The sequence below is a fragment of the Falco rusticolus genome, chromosome 9 (genome assembly GCF_015220075.1).
Source record: "Falco rusticolus isolate bFalRus1 chromosome 9, bFalRus1.pri, whole genome shotgun sequence".
NCBI lineage: Eukaryota > Metazoa > Chordata > Aves > Falconiformes > Falconidae > Falco > Falco rusticolus.
The window spans coordinates 5,304,313-5,324,068 of record NC_051195.1 but is presented as its reverse complement, the minus strand read 5'-3'; the positions used below and the strand labels follow the sequence as shown (position 1 = coordinate 5,324,068).

The 19,756-nt window shown below is 38.5% G+C and overlaps 1 protein-coding gene across 1 annotated transcript; it reads left to right on the top strand.

Annotated features, from left to right (window-relative positions):
- Positions 1-309: 309 nt before the first annotated feature.
- On the top strand, positions 310-19,691 carry LOC119153176 (disintegrin and metalloproteinase domain-containing protein 9-like). Its single transcript, XM_037399193.1, has 22 exons — positions 310-577; positions 3,292-3,389; positions 4,305-4,381; positions 5,001-5,079; positions 6,025-6,101; positions 7,702-7,921; positions 8,435-8,500; positions 8,582-8,653; positions 9,331-9,503; positions 10,000-10,084; positions 11,217-11,338; positions 12,220-12,391; positions 13,225-13,314; positions 13,817-14,012; positions 14,132-14,237; positions 14,437-14,611; positions 15,024-15,104; positions 15,730-15,835; positions 16,789-16,921; positions 17,359-17,422; positions 17,929-17,981; positions 18,325-19,691. Exons 1-22 carry the CDS (start codon positions 508-510, stop codon positions 18,401-18,403), a joined length of 2,394 nt encoding a protein of 797 aa, XP_037255090.1. The 5' UTR covers positions 310-507; the 3' UTR covers positions 18,404-19,691.
- Positions 19,692-19,756: the final 65 nt, after the last annotated feature.

Genomic DNA, 19,756 nt, shown 5'->3' with positions numbered 1-19,756 from the left:
ATGCTTTCATACACATTGTATTTTTGATATTTTTAAAGTAAAGATGAAAAAATGGAGAACAACAAGCTGAAATTTCAAACAGTAGATTGTTTTATACTAGAGGTTTGTTAACTGAGCTGATAATAGCCAGTATAAACATCCTAAACATTGTATACGTTGGTAGCACTATTTTATGTTTCTAATCTCATATGATCTCACTGTGGTATCAAAGTCCTTTAGGACAAACCAGTTTGATCCCAGCATGGGTTGGTCCTCTCTCCAATCAGCGTTTAAGGACACGCTGCTTGTTATTTGCCTTAAGCTGCCTAACCAGGTTATTTTGCAAGCCTAATGGATTAAATTTTACTTCCCATTTCCTTAGCAGAGATGAAGTATCGGAGTACTTTTTCTGTTGTTTACCATCGGAGCAGACGGTTCTCATTCCTCTAGTTCCCTGGTGCAGAGCAGCTAAGAGCCAGGTACACAGTCTGCTCAGATGCTGTACTAGTTTCTCCAGCAAACCTAATCATGTTAAAACACAGCCTCTTTTTGTTCACTTTTGGACTAACTTTAACTGGAAAACCTTTTTGGATAAAAGGTAAGTTTTCAGTTTTTGTTACATACTCAGAAAGTTTCTCCAAGTCTTCTTGTACGCTCCAGTCCTGATCATAACGATGCACACCTTTCAAATCGAGTCATGGCTCTTCCCAGCTGTTAGGCTATTAGCTGACCTGCTAATTGAGAAAATCTTGTTCGGGAAAAAGGTGTCTGGAAAAGATTACGTGTTGAACGTTTTCACAGTTGAGCTCTTTGTGTTTGTTGTGGGGGTTTTTTTCTCCAGGATGTAGTAGGTAGGTAAATACGTCATCTTCCATACAGGACACGGGTGGTGACAACTGCAGTTACTGTCACTTTCATCAATAGTACAGACTGTAGAAAAAGATTTCTTCTTCAGGATTGTGAAGGAAATGCCTACAGTTCTGTTTTAGTGCCTCATTAACTCATTTCCATTTATGATTTGTCTTCAGATTTTAGATTTAGCTGTAAGAACCGAAATATTTCTTAGAAAGTGATATTTTTATGATGTGCATTAAAGACCTGCTTTCAGGTGTCAAAATTTAAATTGTTAGAACCGCGTTGCCACTGCTAGCTCAACACACATTTAACTCATGAAGCAGAATGGATTGTGTTATTTAGGTAGTGAAATTATTGAAGATTAAGGGCAAATTCAGAAGTAAATACTGAGTGCCAATATTCTTTGCAGACCTGTTCACTAACAGCAACTTCCACATTTTGATTGCAATGGCAGTCTTTAATGTTAAACATGTGCAGCCTGCAGCTAGCTTATAAAAGTCCTGATGTTACCTGATAGGTAGAGATCATCATTACACTGGAGAATCCTCCTCCCCACTTTGAATGGGTGATTATGTGGCTTCTTTGCAATTGTGAATTCCTTTCACAGAAACGTGGGAGGCTGAGGGTGAGTTTGTACTGCCATAAATGAGAAGAAGTCTCTTTGTTTCCTTATGAAAGAACAATTTAAGAGGGAAGAAACCACTTTTGTTGTTAAAACCCATGTTGTTGATTCTGTAGCCTGTTTAATAGCAACAGTTGTGTCTCTGCTGATTAAAGTCAACACTCAAACCAGACTGATGAGCTGACAAGAAAAAGAAAGATGAATTCAAGTTCACACAATTTTTTTTAAAGTCACTGGACGTTGGTTTTGACTTTATAAAACCACTTACCTGAAACCAGATATGTGGAAGACTTCTCATCTTTAGCTTCCTGCATTGGCATGATGTTCTGGAGATAATTGTGATATAATTTAAATGGCTACAAACCTTTTGCAAAGGTTTGACTGTCGCTTGAACAAACAAAATGCAGCGTTAGGTGATGGCAGGAGGCAGCATGGTGAGCCAAGACTATACATGCAGTGGGCGGCAGAATTATAGCCAGAGGACAACTGCAAGTATTCCTCATTCAGGGCAAGGGGGGAAGGAATACAAGTAAAGGCATTTATGTGGAACGAGAGGGCTGAAGGGAGCGTTGATTTAATCAAGGAAAGGGCCGAAAGAAGTAGAAGTATGAGCAAGAGGGAGAAGAGCAAGTGCAGGACCTAACAGCAACTAGTAGTTGAAGAAAGTAAGAAACATCCCCCAGTGTATTTAGGGACTGAAATTATTCTCCTGGAGATACAATATTCTCCAATTATCTGTCTAACAAGTTCTGAAATATCCTGGCAAAGTTGGGCCCGCTATTGAAAACAATTGTACCATACAAATTACACTAGGACCATTGTGTCAGCCACGCCTAGAGAGCCCTGCTGTAGATTTACGGATCAGCACAGTATTCCTGGCACCAACAAGGTGATTTCACAAAGCTTGAAGGAACTGAATTCCATTTGAGATGTTTGCATCTCTTGCAGTTAATTTTAACTGGCCAGCTACTTAAAAAATTACTGTGATGGCACAGATAGGTGGACAGAGATGGTAGTGTATAATTTTTTTGTCGTACATCAGGTTAAAAGCATAAATCATGGGAGAAAAAAAATGTTTCAAAAATTATAGACAAAATTAATAATCCAGAATAAGTGAGAATTAAGATTGTTTAAATCATGTGATAGTGTTTCTTTATGTGCTTCAGAAGAACCCAGCTTTAATCTGAAGTTAATTTTTTTAATCAATTCCTAAACTTTCTTCGTCACTATCAAAACATACACTGAATACAGGAAGGCATCTATTTATTTTATTTTAATTTTTCTTGTTCTTGGAGTTCTCTATTATGTTAGTGTCATATTCATTGAGGGGTTTATTTTTTAAAAGACTAATCAATTTGGTTTGATACTGTCTATATGAAGGAATGAGAAGAGTTTGACCTATTATCCAAGCTTATAATGTAACTAAGACCAAGAGTCAAAGCCAAGATTGCCAGCCAGTTTTGAACACCCTGTTAAAGAAAAGTTTTGCTTGAATTTGCAGGTTTTAGCACTTTACATCAGTTGTTTGGAGTGGTGTAACCTTGAGTACAGTCAAAACGGCATGAGGCCACATTTTAAACACTCAGAAATTAAGAGTAACATGGCCATGAATCAAAATGTTGATTTCTGAGACATTCCAAGCATAATCCAAGAGCTCTGGCACAGAGCAGCCCAAACTGAAGCATGGGCAGTCAGGTCCTGTACTGGTGAAATTACTCTTTCTCCATTTACAGCCAGATTAGAATGGTCTTTCGGCAATCACCACTGTGCAGCTGCCAACATAACAGCTTGCTTACCCTTTCTGATTCTTTAGACATTTCAAACTTTTTTTTTAGGTGTATCTTCTGAACAGACATCCAGACTTTCTACATTAGAAATAATTATTCCTCGAAGTCTGACAGGCAGAGAGAAACATCACCCATTTTTTCATGAGGTTTGTCATTCTACCTGATTTTTTCTTCTGATGTAGCTGTTCTTCCTGATACTGCCCTGTATTACACACACACATGCAATATATAGTATACATATTTTTGTGAAGAAATGTGCCCTGCACTCATTCTTTAGATTCTTAGTGTTTTCAACTAGTGTTGAGTATATTTGTTCCCCCAAATGTCTGGGATTTCGGTCCAAGCTAGCACCTTTCAAGCTTCTAGTCCTGTTAACAGCCTTATAAAACAGGAGGGAGAAGGAACATAAAGACTATTTCCATTTCCTCTGAGCTGGATTAGATGTTGAACTTGAACCATGCTGTATGTGTTATTTTACTCATGGAACCTGGCCTTTGGATAACCGGAGGATTTCAGCCATGTAGCACCTAAAGGGCTGGTGCTTGCTTTGTAGAAACGGTCCCACAGAGTCGCACAAGTTAAACAAATGAGTTAAAAGAGAAAGATCTGAGCCTTAATTCTTCAGTTCTGAGATAACTCTCTTTTGTGCTAGATAATGAGTCCATTACTGAAGTGACTGTTAATGAAATAACATTAGTCATCTTTGTGCAAACCAATTAAGGTAGAATCTGTGAGTTGTTCATCCGGCTGCCAATGATTAACATAAGGAGTGTCAGGAAACATGGTGTGGTCATTGGACGAGGAGTGCATACATGGGCCGTGCCCTTCTGCCTTCCAAGTGAAAATTTATACGGTAATAGAATTTAAACTTTCCACAGGGAAGAACGTAAAGTGTGCTGCTGAGGCCAAAATATAGAAGGCATGAGGGTTAGGAATCTGTGTTTGGTAGACACTTAAATCATACGTAGTAGCTGGACTGCTCTTCTCCAACAAAACATGGAAGGGACACAAACAAGTAGAAAAATCACCTGATTAAGTGGTATCTTTTGTTCTGTTTCCAGGAGCATTCAGATGACAATCTTTCTTACTCAATTAAAACCAGAAATGGAACATATCTTCTAAAACTGAAGAAAAATAAGTATGTGATGGAGTGTTCTAAGGAATCATACCGTCTTGGGAGTTAATTGCATACAGAGGAGTATTTTTGTACTGAAAAAATCCAGAGGAAAACATTTAAATGGCAGATTGTAGTAATTACAAAATTACTCTTAAACATTGTCTCTGTTATGATACAAATAGAAGGGAGTAATATTTTTTCTTGTTATGAAGAAATTTATTTCAATTAATTTTTTATTAGCAGCACAATATAGTACATTTCAGAAAATCCTTATGGACAATTCAAATTCAGTTCAGTGTTAGCTTTTTATTTAGTGGGGGGCGAGGGTTGTTAAACATGTTGTATTTGAGGAAATTTGTCTGTTATTGTTGTTTCTCTTTCCTGAGCCTGTAATAGTCCAGGCCCTGATGCAACGTGGTCTGTTCAGATCCTACTCTAGAGGTATTTTAGTTAAAATATTTCAAAATAACTTATGTTCCAAATAATGCAGCTCATTTTAAGGTATTTTGTTTCACATCTGTGGATTTTCATAATGATTTAGCATGAGTGTGCTGCTAACAGAATGTAGTACTTACCAAGATTCTTGACTTTTCTTGCTTTCTAGACTGTTAAAAGAGCTGTAGTTTATTTTTGTTTCCAGAAAGCTTCTTAGTGAAGACTTTATGCTGTATACATATGGGGGAAATGGGAAACTGGAGGCAACACAGTCACAAAACGAGGTATTGTACATAACAAAATATTGCATCAGTTTCCTCAGACCAGGGAAGCCAAGCTTTATGAATTGAAGGCCACATGAACCATTTGATAAAACTGAAGATGACAAGGACGTGTGTGCATCTAAATGTATTTTCAAAGCAATAGCAAATGCACAACCATTAATTCTGAGTGTCTTCGTATCTCTATAATAGGACAGTGAAAACTGGTGACATTTTTGGCAGTAGGAGGGAAAATGCGAGTGATGCATGTAATGTAACTACAGAAGAAAAATATATTTGCTGGGAAAGAGGCTTTTGTGCGTTTTCACATTCGTAGCATTTCTGTTTAACCGATACAAAACGTAAGGTTCTATGTCTTACGGGGGAGTGGGCTGTTTATGGGGATACAGCACCACTGTTTTCCAGGGTGTGAAAGGAGATGCCAGGAGATTATGCCAAGACTGAATTTGAGCTACCTGATTAGGTCGCATTTCTGCAATTAAAGGTACAATGGCAGCACCAAAGCTCTGTCGGTTTTAGGTCCTGTATCAAACAAACCTTATAAATGATGTTGAACTTAATTTCAACTTTAAACTGCATGTGAGCTTAGTGAGACTTAATTGGGTGCTTTGTGCATGGGAGATCTTCTCAGATCAAGCCTTTGAGAGGAGTCTGTTTAAGAACAGGATGAGCAACGTAGATGAAAATATTTTGCTAAATGATGGTGATGGGTTAAACTAAAAAGCTGTTGTTTTCTAAACGAAGGGACCAAACACTATTGTAGGTACTCACGTCAAGTAATATTTTACTCCAAGAAGGCTGGGATTACTTTTAGAATAGGGAACTCTGTAAATTTGTAACAGCCAGCCTTGATGTCATGCAAATAGAACGGTTAGTTAGAATGTAAGTTTGCATTTGAAGCCAACAGTCTTATTTTGTCATTAATTATGTGGTTTTGTTGCATTTCAGACACACTGTTATTATCATGGCACTGTTGAAGGAATTTCTGACTCAATGCTTGCTCTTAGCACATGTGATGGCCTTAGGTATTACCTCTTGCTTTTTACTTCAGGATAATTCATAGTGCAGTACCAAAGTAAAACAGTAAAAAACAGTTGCTATTCATCGTACTGCTGCAGAGAAAACACCATCCTATCTTGCAAAAATTTTTTACAAGTATTTCACCTTTTTGTAAAGCTGAAACTCTTTACAGGGTTTATAGTTTACCTCAGCTACCACTTTCCCCCCCTTTTCCAAAATTCCTTCACAGAAAGAAGATAATGCCAGAGGGAGCATCATCTAAATACAGGCAGAACATGGGCATGAATTGAGGCCTTCGTTACTTGATGCAAGTGTCTTGACCAGAGATACGTTTGTAGTAGAAATGCTGTCTGATGATGCTTTCACTGAACTTAAAACACTCCTGCAAACAATTCTGTCTTATGAATTAGGCACGTTTCAAAAGACAAACCATTTCCCTGAAAAAGTTTTGACCAAATTTGAAGCAGATTTTTGTGTTTCAAATACAATAAAATTACATTTATTTGAGAAACATAAAGGGGCCAGATTAATGCATCAAAGATGGTTGTGTTCTCCCTGCAGAATCAGTCCGTATGAGTTGGCAAAGGAGATGGCATGCACGGCAAATTGTGCAGATATTCAGGATGTTCTTAGAGCGTGTCCATGTTCCACTGTGTTCACTGAGCCTGGCTTTTTAGCAGGAGTTTGAACGTACTTGTCGGTTGTAGTAGCCTTGTTCAGTTTGATGGCTTTTTGACAAGCAGGAAGAGGCAAATGGGGCAAAGTTCACCCATCTCTCACGTACAGTAACACAGTGAGATGCCACTCACAATAAATGATATTTCCTGGCATTCTTTTAAATGAGGAATAAAATGGTCAACGTACTGGTACTCCAGGTAGTGCTGGATCTCACTAAACAGAACAGATACTTCATTTTGGCCGTTCTGCAAACTTACGCAGACTCAAATCCTTCATTTACTTTGTATTCACATTTTGGAGGATCTTCCTTCACAAGACTGTAACTAGAGAATTCTTGTCCTAAATATAGTTTTGAGATTCTGGAGAACAAGATAATAGCTTCTCAAAGATTTTGGCACAGCAAATGGGCATGTATCAGGTGTTCCTGAGCCATGGACAAATGCAAAATCTTTTATACTTAGGGGCATTCAGCAGTGCAATACTGCTGTTGCCCTCATAAACACCCCAGTGATTGCTTGTAGCCTCTCTGTCTTAAAAGATACCGTTTTCTAAAATGCTGAATTAGTTAGCTGCTTGGGGCTAGAAGTGAGACTAAAGATCAGGACTAAAAGAGAACCTTTGCATCAGCTCTTTACCCACAATCCAGACTCAGTAACAATTTGGCTTTTTTTTTTTTTCTTTTCTGATTCAAGGAGCCCACACTTGTGTATGACTGAGTATTTTAAACAAGTTCTGTTTTGTCTTTTGAGAACCTGTTGGGCATTTGAACTTATATCCTATATTAAGATAATTTAAGATAATGACATATTTCAACATAGCGGTATGAACAGTTCTAGTTTTTAAGTATCCAGCTGTCATTCACTCACCTAGTCATAACCACAAGGGAAAAAACTGTGGAATAATTTTTCATTCTTTTATGATTATTAGAGGAATTCTCTACATTGGTGGCAAATGGTATGGAATGGAGCCGCTCAACACATCCAGCACATTTGAACACATGTTTTACCCATTGGAAGATATGCAGGATATCCCCTTCCAATGTGGTGTGCTGAACGTCAGCCTTCATCATGAGAAGATGTTTGTGAAGCACTCTGTGAAATACGTGTTCTTATCAAACAGTACCTCTAGCAGGGAAAAGCTTTTCAGGGTAAATACATTTCTGTTTCTCTCTTGAAAGCTGCAGTCTAAGCCATCTTGTCAATCTTTTCCAGCAGCCAAGGTGTCCAGAGCTTTGGCATGGTATTGCTGCTGGTGGGTTTGGCCTGGCAGGCCACTGCCTCGTGGCCTTCATTTTCGTGGACCCCAAACCGGTGAGAGTACTGCTAAGGAAATCCTGAAATAGGAGAACAGCACAATGGGAATTTAAGATAGCTTGAAGCAATCCTTTAGCAGAAGAGCAGAGTGCCCAAGACAGTCATGGGTATGACACGAAAGGCACGGAGCTGCCATTCAGCTCATGCCTCCCCATGTCTGACCACATGTGAATTACTGACATTCAGATGTTTATGTGGAAATCTAAGGCAAATTGACTTTTAAGGCCATATTAAAACAAATTCATCATTGCTTTGTAAACACATGAAATGAAAATCGTGAGAGAGATAAGTAAAAACCTGGAACTCATTATTTATTATGTTAACTTATTGTGCTTTTTAATTTGCAGAAGAAGCGAGCTGTCCTGCCACAGAAAAGCTATGTGGAATTATTTGTCGTTGTGGATAACAACAGGGTAATGATAACATCCAATGCTAAATACATTTTATTACTTCATTAAATTTTTTCTCTGACATTCTCATCTGCTATTTTACAGTTTTTGATGAAGAAATCTGATCCTGCTGCGGTGCAAAGGGAAACAGTTGAACTGATTAATTATGTTGATGGGGTAGGTCAGATACAGTAGTTTCTCCTTTATCATAGTTTTTTTCAAAAGAACAGCTAATGCAGTTCTGAAGCTGTGTTGGAATTTATACAACAATTTGTAACACGTTTAAGGCACATCATGAATTTATGCACAAGTCTTGTAGCAGTACAAGCAGGGGGAGAGATGCAAGATGTTTTAAAACAACTTCCATGTGCTCCCAGACTTTTGACTGCTCCAGGAACATGAGGTCTTTGCTATGTTTTACATTTCTAGGAAGAGTATTTCTCATGTATGTAGTTTTTTATCAAGCGAGCTGTCAGCACTGTGAACAATTCCATAAGCTCTCTGATCCTCTGTTCCCAGCTTCTCTTCTAGATAATTAGCTAAGGAGATGAATGAACATGGTCTTTTCAACTTCTCAAACTGAAAGATATACTTAGGTACCTTCACGAAGAAGATTTCCTTCAGTCATATATTCTTTCCTTATTTAGTCTTATATTATACATATTTTTATTTCGTTTGTAATGTATAAATGTATTTTAGTTTATAAATACAAATACATTTAGTTTCAAAGAAAATAAAGTTATGTCTCAATCATTATGTTCAGCATATTGTTTACTCAGTAGTAGTGATGTAAGCTTTCGTAAGTCAGTTGAAACAGGCTGATGGACAGTAATTATCATTATTTTTTTTTCCAGATGTATAGAGCATTAAACATCCAGATTGTTTTGGTTGGATTAGAGATCTGGACAGATACAAACCATATATCTGTAATGAATGGTTCAGCTGGAGATGTACTGAGTAGATTCGTTTCTTGGAGACAGAAAGATCTTCTTAAACGATCAAGAAATGATGTTAGCCATCTCATAATGTAAGTTTTCATTCAGTGGAAAAGCTAGCCATGCTGCAAGTGTTGTTAACGTATATGATTTGGGGTTTACATATGAATGAAAATATAACTGGAGTAAAATTCACTCACTTTCCAAGCTGTTTTAACCTGGAAAAATGGCAAGGAAATATAATCAAGTCTTTATAGTTAATCAACTCTAGGTAGCTCTGCTTGGGTAAGGGGACTGGAGCAGACGACCTCCAGAGGTCCCTTCCAACCTCAACCATCCTGTGATTTTGTGAACTCAGAAGCACTGACACAGCAGACTTAGGTGACTGATCATTAATTTCAAGTTATGTTATTTGGATATTCATTATTAATTACAGTGAAATCCTGATATGGTGATAAATTTCTTCTTGACTTCAAGACGACCATATTTTGTCTTGCAATATTTGTTTCAAACTCATCAGTGTCTTTTTAGTAGAAATCCCCATTCATCCCCTCCTTCAACAACACCTTCAAACTGCTTTTGTTGCAGAGGGAGAAGTTCTTACGCTGGATCCATTGGAATGGCTTTTGTGGGTACTGTCTGCTCACAAGTCCAGGGAGGGTCAATCAGCACTGTAAGTACATAATGTTGTGGTTAAGGAAGAAACTAGCACAGGAGCTGCCAAACTGTCATAGATATGCTGCTAGTGAGACAAAGAGGTACCTGGACAACTGTAGGCTTTCCCCTGTGTATTTACAAAACCTAGAGTTGTAGTTACTGCTGTGGCCAGACATTGCTTCCACAGAGGTACCTTCCAGATCATGCTAATAAATAACGTGCACTTTGCTGACCTGTTTTGTCAATTCACTCTGGCCTTGCAGACTAGGCTTGGAGTTGTACGGTTTCTTTTAACTGGGTTTCTTACATGAAGACTTGTGCATATTTTACCTTTTTTTTTTTTCTTTTAAAGTATTTCCCAGTTTCTCTCTTCTCTCCTCTTCACATTCCAGTCCACTTAGCCCACGTAGTCCTGAAATAATTTTTTGATCACCTTTTGTAATTCATCTATCTCAAGATTGCACAAGAAAAGCCCATCCTCGTATCATTAAAGTTCATAAGCACAGTGGTTTTGGAATGGGAATACAGTTACAAAATAATGTGTATTTTTTTACTCTTTACATGGATGGAAAGTGAACATAGTGCACTTCAGTGTCTGGAATTCCCCACAGTAATGCTAAACAGGCAAAAATTTTAAACACAGCAAAATCAGTAAGAATCTAATTTTTTTCTCCTTCACCCCTGGGGCAGAACCGGTATCTCCAGCAGTTCCTGTCCTTACAATATGGATGCCACAACACTGTGGACAATCTAAGAAGTAGATTCTGTTCTTTAACTGTATGTCTGTCATTGAAGGCTCCATTGAAATCAGTGTCATGACTAATTAACTGTGTTAGAGTAGAACAGAATAGAATAGAAAAGAATAATTTCAGTTGGAAGGGACCTACAGCAATCATCTAGTCCAACTGCCAACTGTTATTATTCAGCATATGATCCTAATGGAAGGAATAGAAAGAGTGGCAGAATTGGGCCCTACCTGAAAATAAACGGTGACAAATTGTGTGTTCCCACTGCTTTTGCTCTACAATATCATTTAGTATTCTGTCTTCGTAGACTCTGAGATTTGTGGCTTGAATAAACCGGTAGGTAGAAACGCAGTATTTTCTTTAGTAGCACATTGGTTTTTTAACACTGATTCTCTTTATTAGTTGAATCATAACAATATGTTACGTCACGCTACAGTAGTTGCACATGAATTGGGGCATAATCTCGGAATGAAACATGACGATAAAAGGTGTCCTGCATCCTATATTATGCACAGCACAGATAAGTAAGACTTCCAGTTATTTTATTTTAACATTTGTTAGTTATCTGCAGTGACTATGCCTTATCAGCTGTGAAACTCCCATGAATCTTGAAGAACTTTTGTGAATGGGGAGTTGTTTGAAAAGTTTAATCACAGAAGTGAATTCACTGACTCGGGACTTGACATAATTTTAATTTATTTGAAATGATATCTGTTTTCCAATCCAGTCATTCTTTATTTGTAGCATTCCTAAAACCTTGGATTTTCTTAATTTTATTTTATTTTTAATGATAGTGTGTTGCTGGGTTTTTTACGCTGCTGAGAGTGCTTTACATATATTCACTGGGTTTGTGCAAACGTGCATCATTCACACAGAATCTCTTAACAGTTAATTTAAACAAAACCTCTCGGCTTACGTTTCTTTCAGTTTGTTTTTTTGGTTTCCCCTTAAGAGAAAAGGATCATATTATTTTGCCTGTCCACATTTGTATTAATAAATCAGGGTAATTGAATACTGGCCAAAACTACTGTTAGAAGATGTATTCCTGAGTTCTTAGGGACTCCATGTCAAGGTGAATGTCTGTCTGGAAAGTGTTTTTTAATTACGCATTTTTAGACTCAGTACAGACAAGGAATTTCTAAGGCCTGTTTTATAAAGGATGGCAGAATGGATAATCTGATGGTCTCTCTGGCTTATAAAAGTCCTTGCAGTTATGTTATACGTAGTATATTTAACTTCTAGTACTGTACTGTAATGCAAAATAAAGTAAAAATGAAGTATCTCATGATCTCTTAGCATTATGAAACATGTTTATTATAGACTGACAATATTTTAAGGGTTTGAGTTGTATTTTTTTCCTGTAAGCAAAATATTTATAATAAAAAAATAATGTTATGCTTTCCAGTGGATCCAGGAATTTCAGCACCTGCAGTGCTGATGATTTTGAGAACCTTATTCTAAATGGAGGAGGACACTGCCTTAGAAATCCTCCCAAACCAAGTAATATTTACAAAGAACCTGTCTGTGGTAATAATGTGGTAGATAACGATGAAGAATGTGACTGTGGCAAACCACAGGTAATGAATGAAATTCAACTGTATACTTGTTTTATGTTGTTATGGTTTATGTTATATTTGTTGTATAATACTGGCCTTTTGGTATCCCTGATTTGCCTTAATAGAGGACTTAATTTTACATTTTTGCAAGCAATATGAAGTTAAATCTTAGTAAAAGCCTAAAATCATACTTTGATTTTGCTATAAACTCAGTCGAGGGCTACTGGCCTTCACAGAACTTTGAGGCAATGCTGAGAAAGAGGTACCTTTCAGCGAAGAGTATGTGGAAACACCATTTTTGTGCTGGTTTTAGTAACATGGATATTTCTGTTACATAAAAGAGACAACTCATCTACAGAGGAAAATGTCCCTCAAAGAACGGGATACATTGACTCGTTCTTTAGAAAATAAGTGTCTCAAAAAAGACACCAATAAATCGAAAGGCTGTCAGCAAACACTGCTATCTTCAAAGTTACTAAAAGGTACCAACATTTCCCTACATCAAACTGCTAGTGTAGCAGAAAAACGAGATGGGCGAAGGGGTGATAAGAAATGTTATTTAAAAACCGGTCTATTCCGCTTCTTTTAGTGTCCGCTTAAAGTTTAAACCTACCCTATAACCCCTGTGCCACAACACGTCAGAACAGATGTTTTTCTGATGACTTGTAGTAAAGAAATACAGACAAACTGTCTATTGGTTTCTGTTAGAGCAGAACGCTGTCAGCCTCTGGGCATGCCAGAGAGATGGCGTGTTTAAAGTTTCCTTTCTCCGTGCACTTGGATTGATGATGTACTTTCCTAGCTATACAGTGAGGTAAAAACATTGTGTCCCCTTCTCTGTGCTTGTTCTTCAGGAATGTACTAACCCTTGCTGTGATGCTGCAACCTGCAAACTCACGCCTGGATCGCAGTGCGCTCAAGGACTGTGCTGCAAGAATTGTAAGGTAGGCTGTTTTATTTAGCTAAATTGATGCTATTTCCTAGTGTTTTTTAATGTTTTAAAAGAGGTATCACAGTACTCTTGACATATTATCACATTATCAAACTACATTCACCAGCAGAGTATGTAAACAGAGAACACATGCCTAACAACTCTTGACTAGCAGCGAAGAAATAAAATGTAATCTGTGTCATCCCTCGTAGGACGCAGGAGCAATCAGTAGAAGTGATCTCCATTGTGCAACACCAAGGCTGTGATAGTTGGCTGCTTGTTAATTTGTACTTGTGTACGCATTTGCACTATTTACCCAAGTCCTCTGCAGACTCAACTCATAAACTTGTGGCCACACCACATGACACTGAAGTTTTAGATATTCATTAGCTATCAATCTGAAAAAATATTTTATCTTCTTTAAAATCACAAAAGGTTCCCAGCTGTCCTTGTTTCACATTAGAACTTCTGTTGTTCCAAAATAAAAGTCGGGTGGCATTCCTCTCTGGTTCTAGTTTAAAGTGGCAGGAGCCGAGTGCAGATCGAAAATGGATTTCTGTGATCTACCTGAATACTGCAACGGAAGCAATGCCTACTGCCCAGACGACGTTTATATCATGAATGGTTACCCATGCAACAACATGAAGTCATATTGCTACTATGGAGTATGCCAGAGTTTTGATTCACAATGTGAAGCTATATATGGAAAAGGTATGTTTATAATTTAATGTAAAGAGACTTGTAGTCTCCTAATAGACAGTTCTGATTTTTCTTTCTCATATTTTTAAGACAGTGTACTGGCTTACTAAGTTTCACTTTTTTTTGTATAGGAGCACGAAAAGCACCTGATGTATGCTTTGAAAAAGCAAATATTAAAGGAGATAGATTTGGAAACTGTGGAATGAGTGGTGGAATGTACAAGAAATGTCCTGTTCAGTAAGTCACCAGCAAATAAAAGCTAACCTTGAGATGTTCAATGTGAAATATACATTCTGTTACAAACTCTTAAAAGCATGAGATTTAAAAGATTATTTCCTTGACGTGCAAGCTAAAAACTTTGACTGGATGGTGTATTGCACTGATTCAGGGTTTTTTTCTGTTCACCTTGTGTCTGAGTGTCATTCATTCAATACAGGCATAGTCTGTGCGGCAAGGTCCAGTGCACCTCTGTTACTCTTCAAAATCTTCCTGCTTGGAGTGTTGTCAATAACGCATCTGGTGTTTTATGCTGGTCTTCTGACTTTGACTTAGGATCAGATGTCCCTGATCCTGCTCAAGTCCGTGATGGAACTGCCTGTGGAGAAAAGAAGGTAAGATGAATCACAGCAGCATTACAGGATATATTCCACCAACTGGAAAGTTCTTAACTTTCAAAAGCATTACATAGCTCTCTTATTTTTATGCCATAATATAATAAAAAAATCTGCTTTTTGAGATGAACATATGCAATGAATTAGCTCTTCAAAAACTGGTATGCTACAAATCAGTGAAGTACATTATTAGTTATTCAAATTACTCACCAAAATGCATCCACAGACTTAAGAAAATCTGAGACAAACACAGCTATAGAACTGTGAAGTACTGAATGTTCTAGCAGCCCTTTTTCTTGACATTTAAGTAAAAGCTTTAGACTTGTAAACATATACATTTATATTGTATATTTATAAAAGGATGGGATTTTTTGAACTTTTGTGTTTGAAAGACACTAACTACTTTTTCCAGGCCTGTGTAGGTTTTGAATGCGTTGATGCAAGTCGTCTGGGCTACAACTGTGATGTAAAGGAGAAGTGTAACGATAATGGGGTGAGTAGATGGCGTTTTCATGCCCTGTTTCTAGAAGACAGAGATAGGTGCAAAATCCCTGAATAAAAGCAATAACCAGCCAGATGGATTTGTTTTTTTTCTCATCTGTATGAAAAGTTAAGTCCGCTTTTTAATCTGTAATTCATGTTGCCAGTATACTGTAAACCTCTTAGCACTAACACTGAAAGACATTTCTTCTGAATTGCCCTAGGGATTTTTCTAATACTACTGAGCTGTTGAACTGTAAAGGGAAAATGTTCCTTTGAGGAGGACACGCTAGTGATTCCTGATGTATGTCTCCATGAAAAATCAAAATGGAGTCCAAAGGTTATAAAAGTGTCTTCTCTGGACTGTAATCTATGGCAGGCGAATAACAAAACAGAAGGTTAATTTCTATAGAGAATTAACTTGCGCTGTCAGTATCCCTCAGTGTTTTGGGATGTTATGGAGGGGGAGAGCTTATTCCCAGTTAATACTTCATGTATTTCTATGCAATACTGTGCAGTATTTCTTGTTTCCACATGCAATTCTTAATGTGGAACTCCAAATATAATACTGGAGGTTGAAGTGGCAGCTTGCAGAAAGGCATTGTTCATTTGACTAATCCCTGTCATATGGACTGTAGGTGTGTAACAACAACGGGAACTGTCACTGCAATTCCGGATGGGCGCCTCCGTTCTGCAACGAGTCAGGCTACGGCGGCAGTGTTAATAGTGGTCCAGCTCACATAGGTAGGCTAGTGAAACTGGCCTTCATTCTGTCCGCACTGTCTGGTAAAATAACTACTAATAACTAATGGGTGCGTGCATGTGTGTGTGAGTCTCTTTTCAACTGGTTTTTTTTACTGTGTGGGACACTTAATCATGGGCTGACTTGAAAAACAAACATTATTATCTGATGTGCTTGTTAGTAGACATCAAGGAAGCTGGTCCAAGGGAGAATTTGACCTCTATTTACTCTAAGATAAAAAGCAATACATTAGTTCCCTAGAATTACTGTTACATTTTTAAAATAGTTAGATATTTACTTAGGTATTTAAAACAGAGTTCTGATAAGATGGATGTAATAGAGGAAGACCATCACTTGAGAATGAAACCAGCAGCCTTTTTATATGGAAAGGGTCCTCACAGGAATGAGAGGGGTTAACAAGGTGCATTGGCTCATGTAAGAGCCCTGAAATTCTGCAGAGGGAAAATGGAGTAGATTTTGCTGGCCTTTACACTGAGAGACCATGCAAAACCTTTTCCCTCTCTTTGTTCACAAGCAAAGTTCATCATCTGTAGCTTTGTGAGGCAAAAACCAATCCATATTATGAGAAAGGGAAAACATGGTTTGTATTAAAGGCTTAGGAAGGCAAAGAAGACATGCAGACCAGTTGTGGGTAAGCAAATACAAAATAAATTTGTCTGCTTTAGAATTCTTGAAAAAATACACGGAAAAGGGTAATGTTTGTACATCATACAACATGGGATGAGTAAGGCAGAAAGAATTGGTAATAACATAAGGCCAAATCCTACTTTTCTGATCACAGCATTTTATAAATTTCAGTGAAATTACTAGTTTTAATCCATAATAATTTGAAGATTGTAGTTTTTATAACAAAAGGTGGTTTAGCAGAAAAAATGCTTTAATATGAGGTTAAACAAGATTATTATTTTAAATTATTTCGATTATTTTTCTCTAGATACATCACTTCGGGACGGTCTGCTTATTTTTTTCCTCCTTGTGTTGCCAGTTGTAATCATTACTGTATTAGCAGTAATGAAGCATGATGCAATAAGAAGAAGGTTTTGCAGGAAAAGCAGAAGACAACACAGGTATTTTACTTATTACAAATGCGTATTTCAACACTTTGGAGCATCCTCCAGATTAATTCAGCAAGCCTGGTAGATGCTTTAGCTAGACAATGAATTCCATACCTCCAAAAAGAAATAGACTTTGCTGCTAATAGTAGTAGTAGGTAGTTTAATAGCCAGTGCCCTGCTATTAGGTAGTTTAGGCCAGATGCTCCAGTTGTCACTTCTTGAGCATTTTTTCCCAAAATATATTGCACCTTTCTAACTGTTACTGATAATTGTATTGCATGGACACAGGGGCGTAGCACACTGAAATTATCTGTCAAGGCCAGAAAGGGGTGGAGTCAGAAACAGAATCCAGATCTCTGAGCTATAGACTTGTCCCTTGAAAAATGCTGCATCCCTGATGGCAGTTAAACCAAACGGGGATTTTCCTGATGATGTGGTTTTTATTTCAGGGACAACAATGTGCAGCAACCAAAGCAAAGTAACGGCCCAAGTCATAACGCAAGAAATAAACAGGTAAGATAGATGCATACTTGCATTATTTTACGTTGAGTAATCTGAATTATACAGTGCCTTTTCTCTAACATAGTTACTGATGACTTTGTGGCTTTCTGATACATTGAAACCATCTGAATATATATTATTTAAAATAATTTATAATGTGTTAGACAGGATTTCTGTTTGGGTACGTATGAGCTTTATTGCCTGCCCTGTCAACACAGGCTGTGAGTGGTATGGGATGGAACAGGCTGCAACTTAGCAGAGCAGCCAGAAATTGAGCTCTGGGTTCTGTGGCCACGTACCAGAGAAGCTGCTTAGCCAGGCTGTATATCTAGCTCTCATAAAACAAAATAAAAATTATCAAAACAAAATGTTGTGGAGAATATGGAGAATGTATCAGGAAATAAAAGTTTTCTAAATTTTCCAAATTCTAAAATGCCATTAGCTTAATACTGAATAATTAGCTACACTTTGAAATCTGTGTTTTCTGTTAACCTGATCTTCTGCAACATCTTTTCCAGCCTGCCACATCAAGTCCTGATTTTTTGACAACGTTGCATTTTCCTGGTCCAAGGTTTGTAGTATTTAAAACCACCTTTACTTCATATTTGCTATGTTTACATTGCTGTATCAAGTGAAGTTCCTAATGTCTCATGTCCCACTTAGGAGGATTTTTCATGCAGCTGCGTATGAGATGTAATAGATTAAATGCTTGAAGGAGAAATGTTGATTTACTGCTTGTATAGAAAACATAACAGCACATGTAAATGCTACAAGGGAGAGGGAGGGGTAGAGAGAGTTAAATATATGCATAAATGCTAGCAACTGTATTAAAATTATAAAGAACTAGTTTAGAAATACCAGTCAGTTGTCTCAAGCCATGAAATACTTCACAAAATGTGTTTTCCACACTTCAGGCAGCTAGCACAGACCCAGATTCCTGCAGCTCCTTCAGGACCTCAACAACCCCCACTCCCACCTACACCAACCGTCTGAAAAGTTTCTTGGGAACCCTCACCCAATTCTGACAAGTAACTGGTCTGAAAAAAACTTAAAGATTGCAATCCTCCAGTCCTCTCCTCTCCTCGTGTAGCCAAAACGCCTTCGGAAAGCACGTACCTCTGGAAAAAGACCTGATGCCAAGAGGCACCAAACACAGATTTTGTAACACCCCATTGTTTTGCTAATTGCTGCTGGCTATATTTGTGCCTCTTCTGCCTCACCTCTTGATTATTTTTAAACCAAAAGCCTGAAGTTCAACTCTTGGTAGATGAAATCTGTAACAGCATCTGAGAACAGGACTCTTCTGAAGTGCAGCTTTACTTGCAGGCCAAAGAGAAGTGAATGCAGTTATTTACAGAGTTTATTCTCCTCTAGTCATACGCCGCTGTGAAAATTAGAATGTAGATTGACCTCTTGGGAAGCCCGCAGTCTGCCCAATTCCCGGAGCGCTGTCTCAGCAGCACACGCACCGCAGCTGCACCCCACATGCCAGGCTCGCCGACAGTTCCCACGCGTTGCTCTGAGCCTTGTCCTCGGCGCAGCCCAATCAAAGCTGGGACCCAGATGCCACCCCTCACGACCCACTGGCCACGCTACCTGCCAGTTCAGGTAGTGTATGAAAGTAACCTCGTAACACTAGCCGTGGAAACAAACTCAGTAGGTAATGTATCTGAGTCTAAATGAAACCAGCCCATCTCTGTTGCTACAGAAAAGGTGGGGTATCAGGAAACAAATTATACAATGTAACGATGGTTTAATGGTTACTGGTTACCACAAATTGCGATTTTTGCTAAAAACTGATTCAACTACAAAGCCAACAGGTAACTTTCATCATGCTAAATGGGACAATTGGAATCCTGTACTGATGTAAAAGAAAATACATGTAGCGACAGTTTGTCAAAACGGCACCTAACGGAAAAGAAGCTGCTACGCAGAGACAAACTCATGGGCAAGACCAAGGCTGCTGACCAGCCCGTACGTCGCGGGGTAAATCGCACCGTGCAAACTTTGGGGTACGAGCTAGCGCGTGGGGCAGGGCACGGAGCCCGGTACAGAGCCGCCTCTGCAGAACGGGCCTCTGCCCCCTGTGCTGGCCGCCTCACCGGGGGCTGGCCGCGGGACCCAGCGCGTGCAGGCAGGGCCGGGCTCTGCCGAGGGAGCGTCACCGTCCTTAATTCCTCGGGATCTTTAATTGCTGTTATCACGTATCCCTATCGCTTAGGCCTCACCAACAAGCGCAGTATGAATTACCGCAATTTAAAATAAATCATCAGGGTCCGCACAGGTAGTAGCATCTCGATTTTATGTTCGTAACAGACCCCACGGCCGGGCTCGCGCAGCCGCCCG

Bases quoted from the DNA above. Each gene is read 5' to 3' on its own strand.
- LOC119153176 (XM_037399193.1), top strand. From the start codon at position 508: ATGTTAAAACACAGCCTCTTTTTGTTCACTTTTGGACTAACTTTAACT. The intron at 12,392-13,224 runs GTAATGAATGAA...CTTGTTCTTCAG, and splicing joins GTGACTGTGGCAAACCACAG to GAATGTACTAACCCTTGCTG. The intron at 14,238-14,436 runs GTAAGTCACCAG...CATTCAATACAG, and splicing joins TACAAGAAATGTCCTGTTCA to GCATAGTCTGTGCGGCAAGG.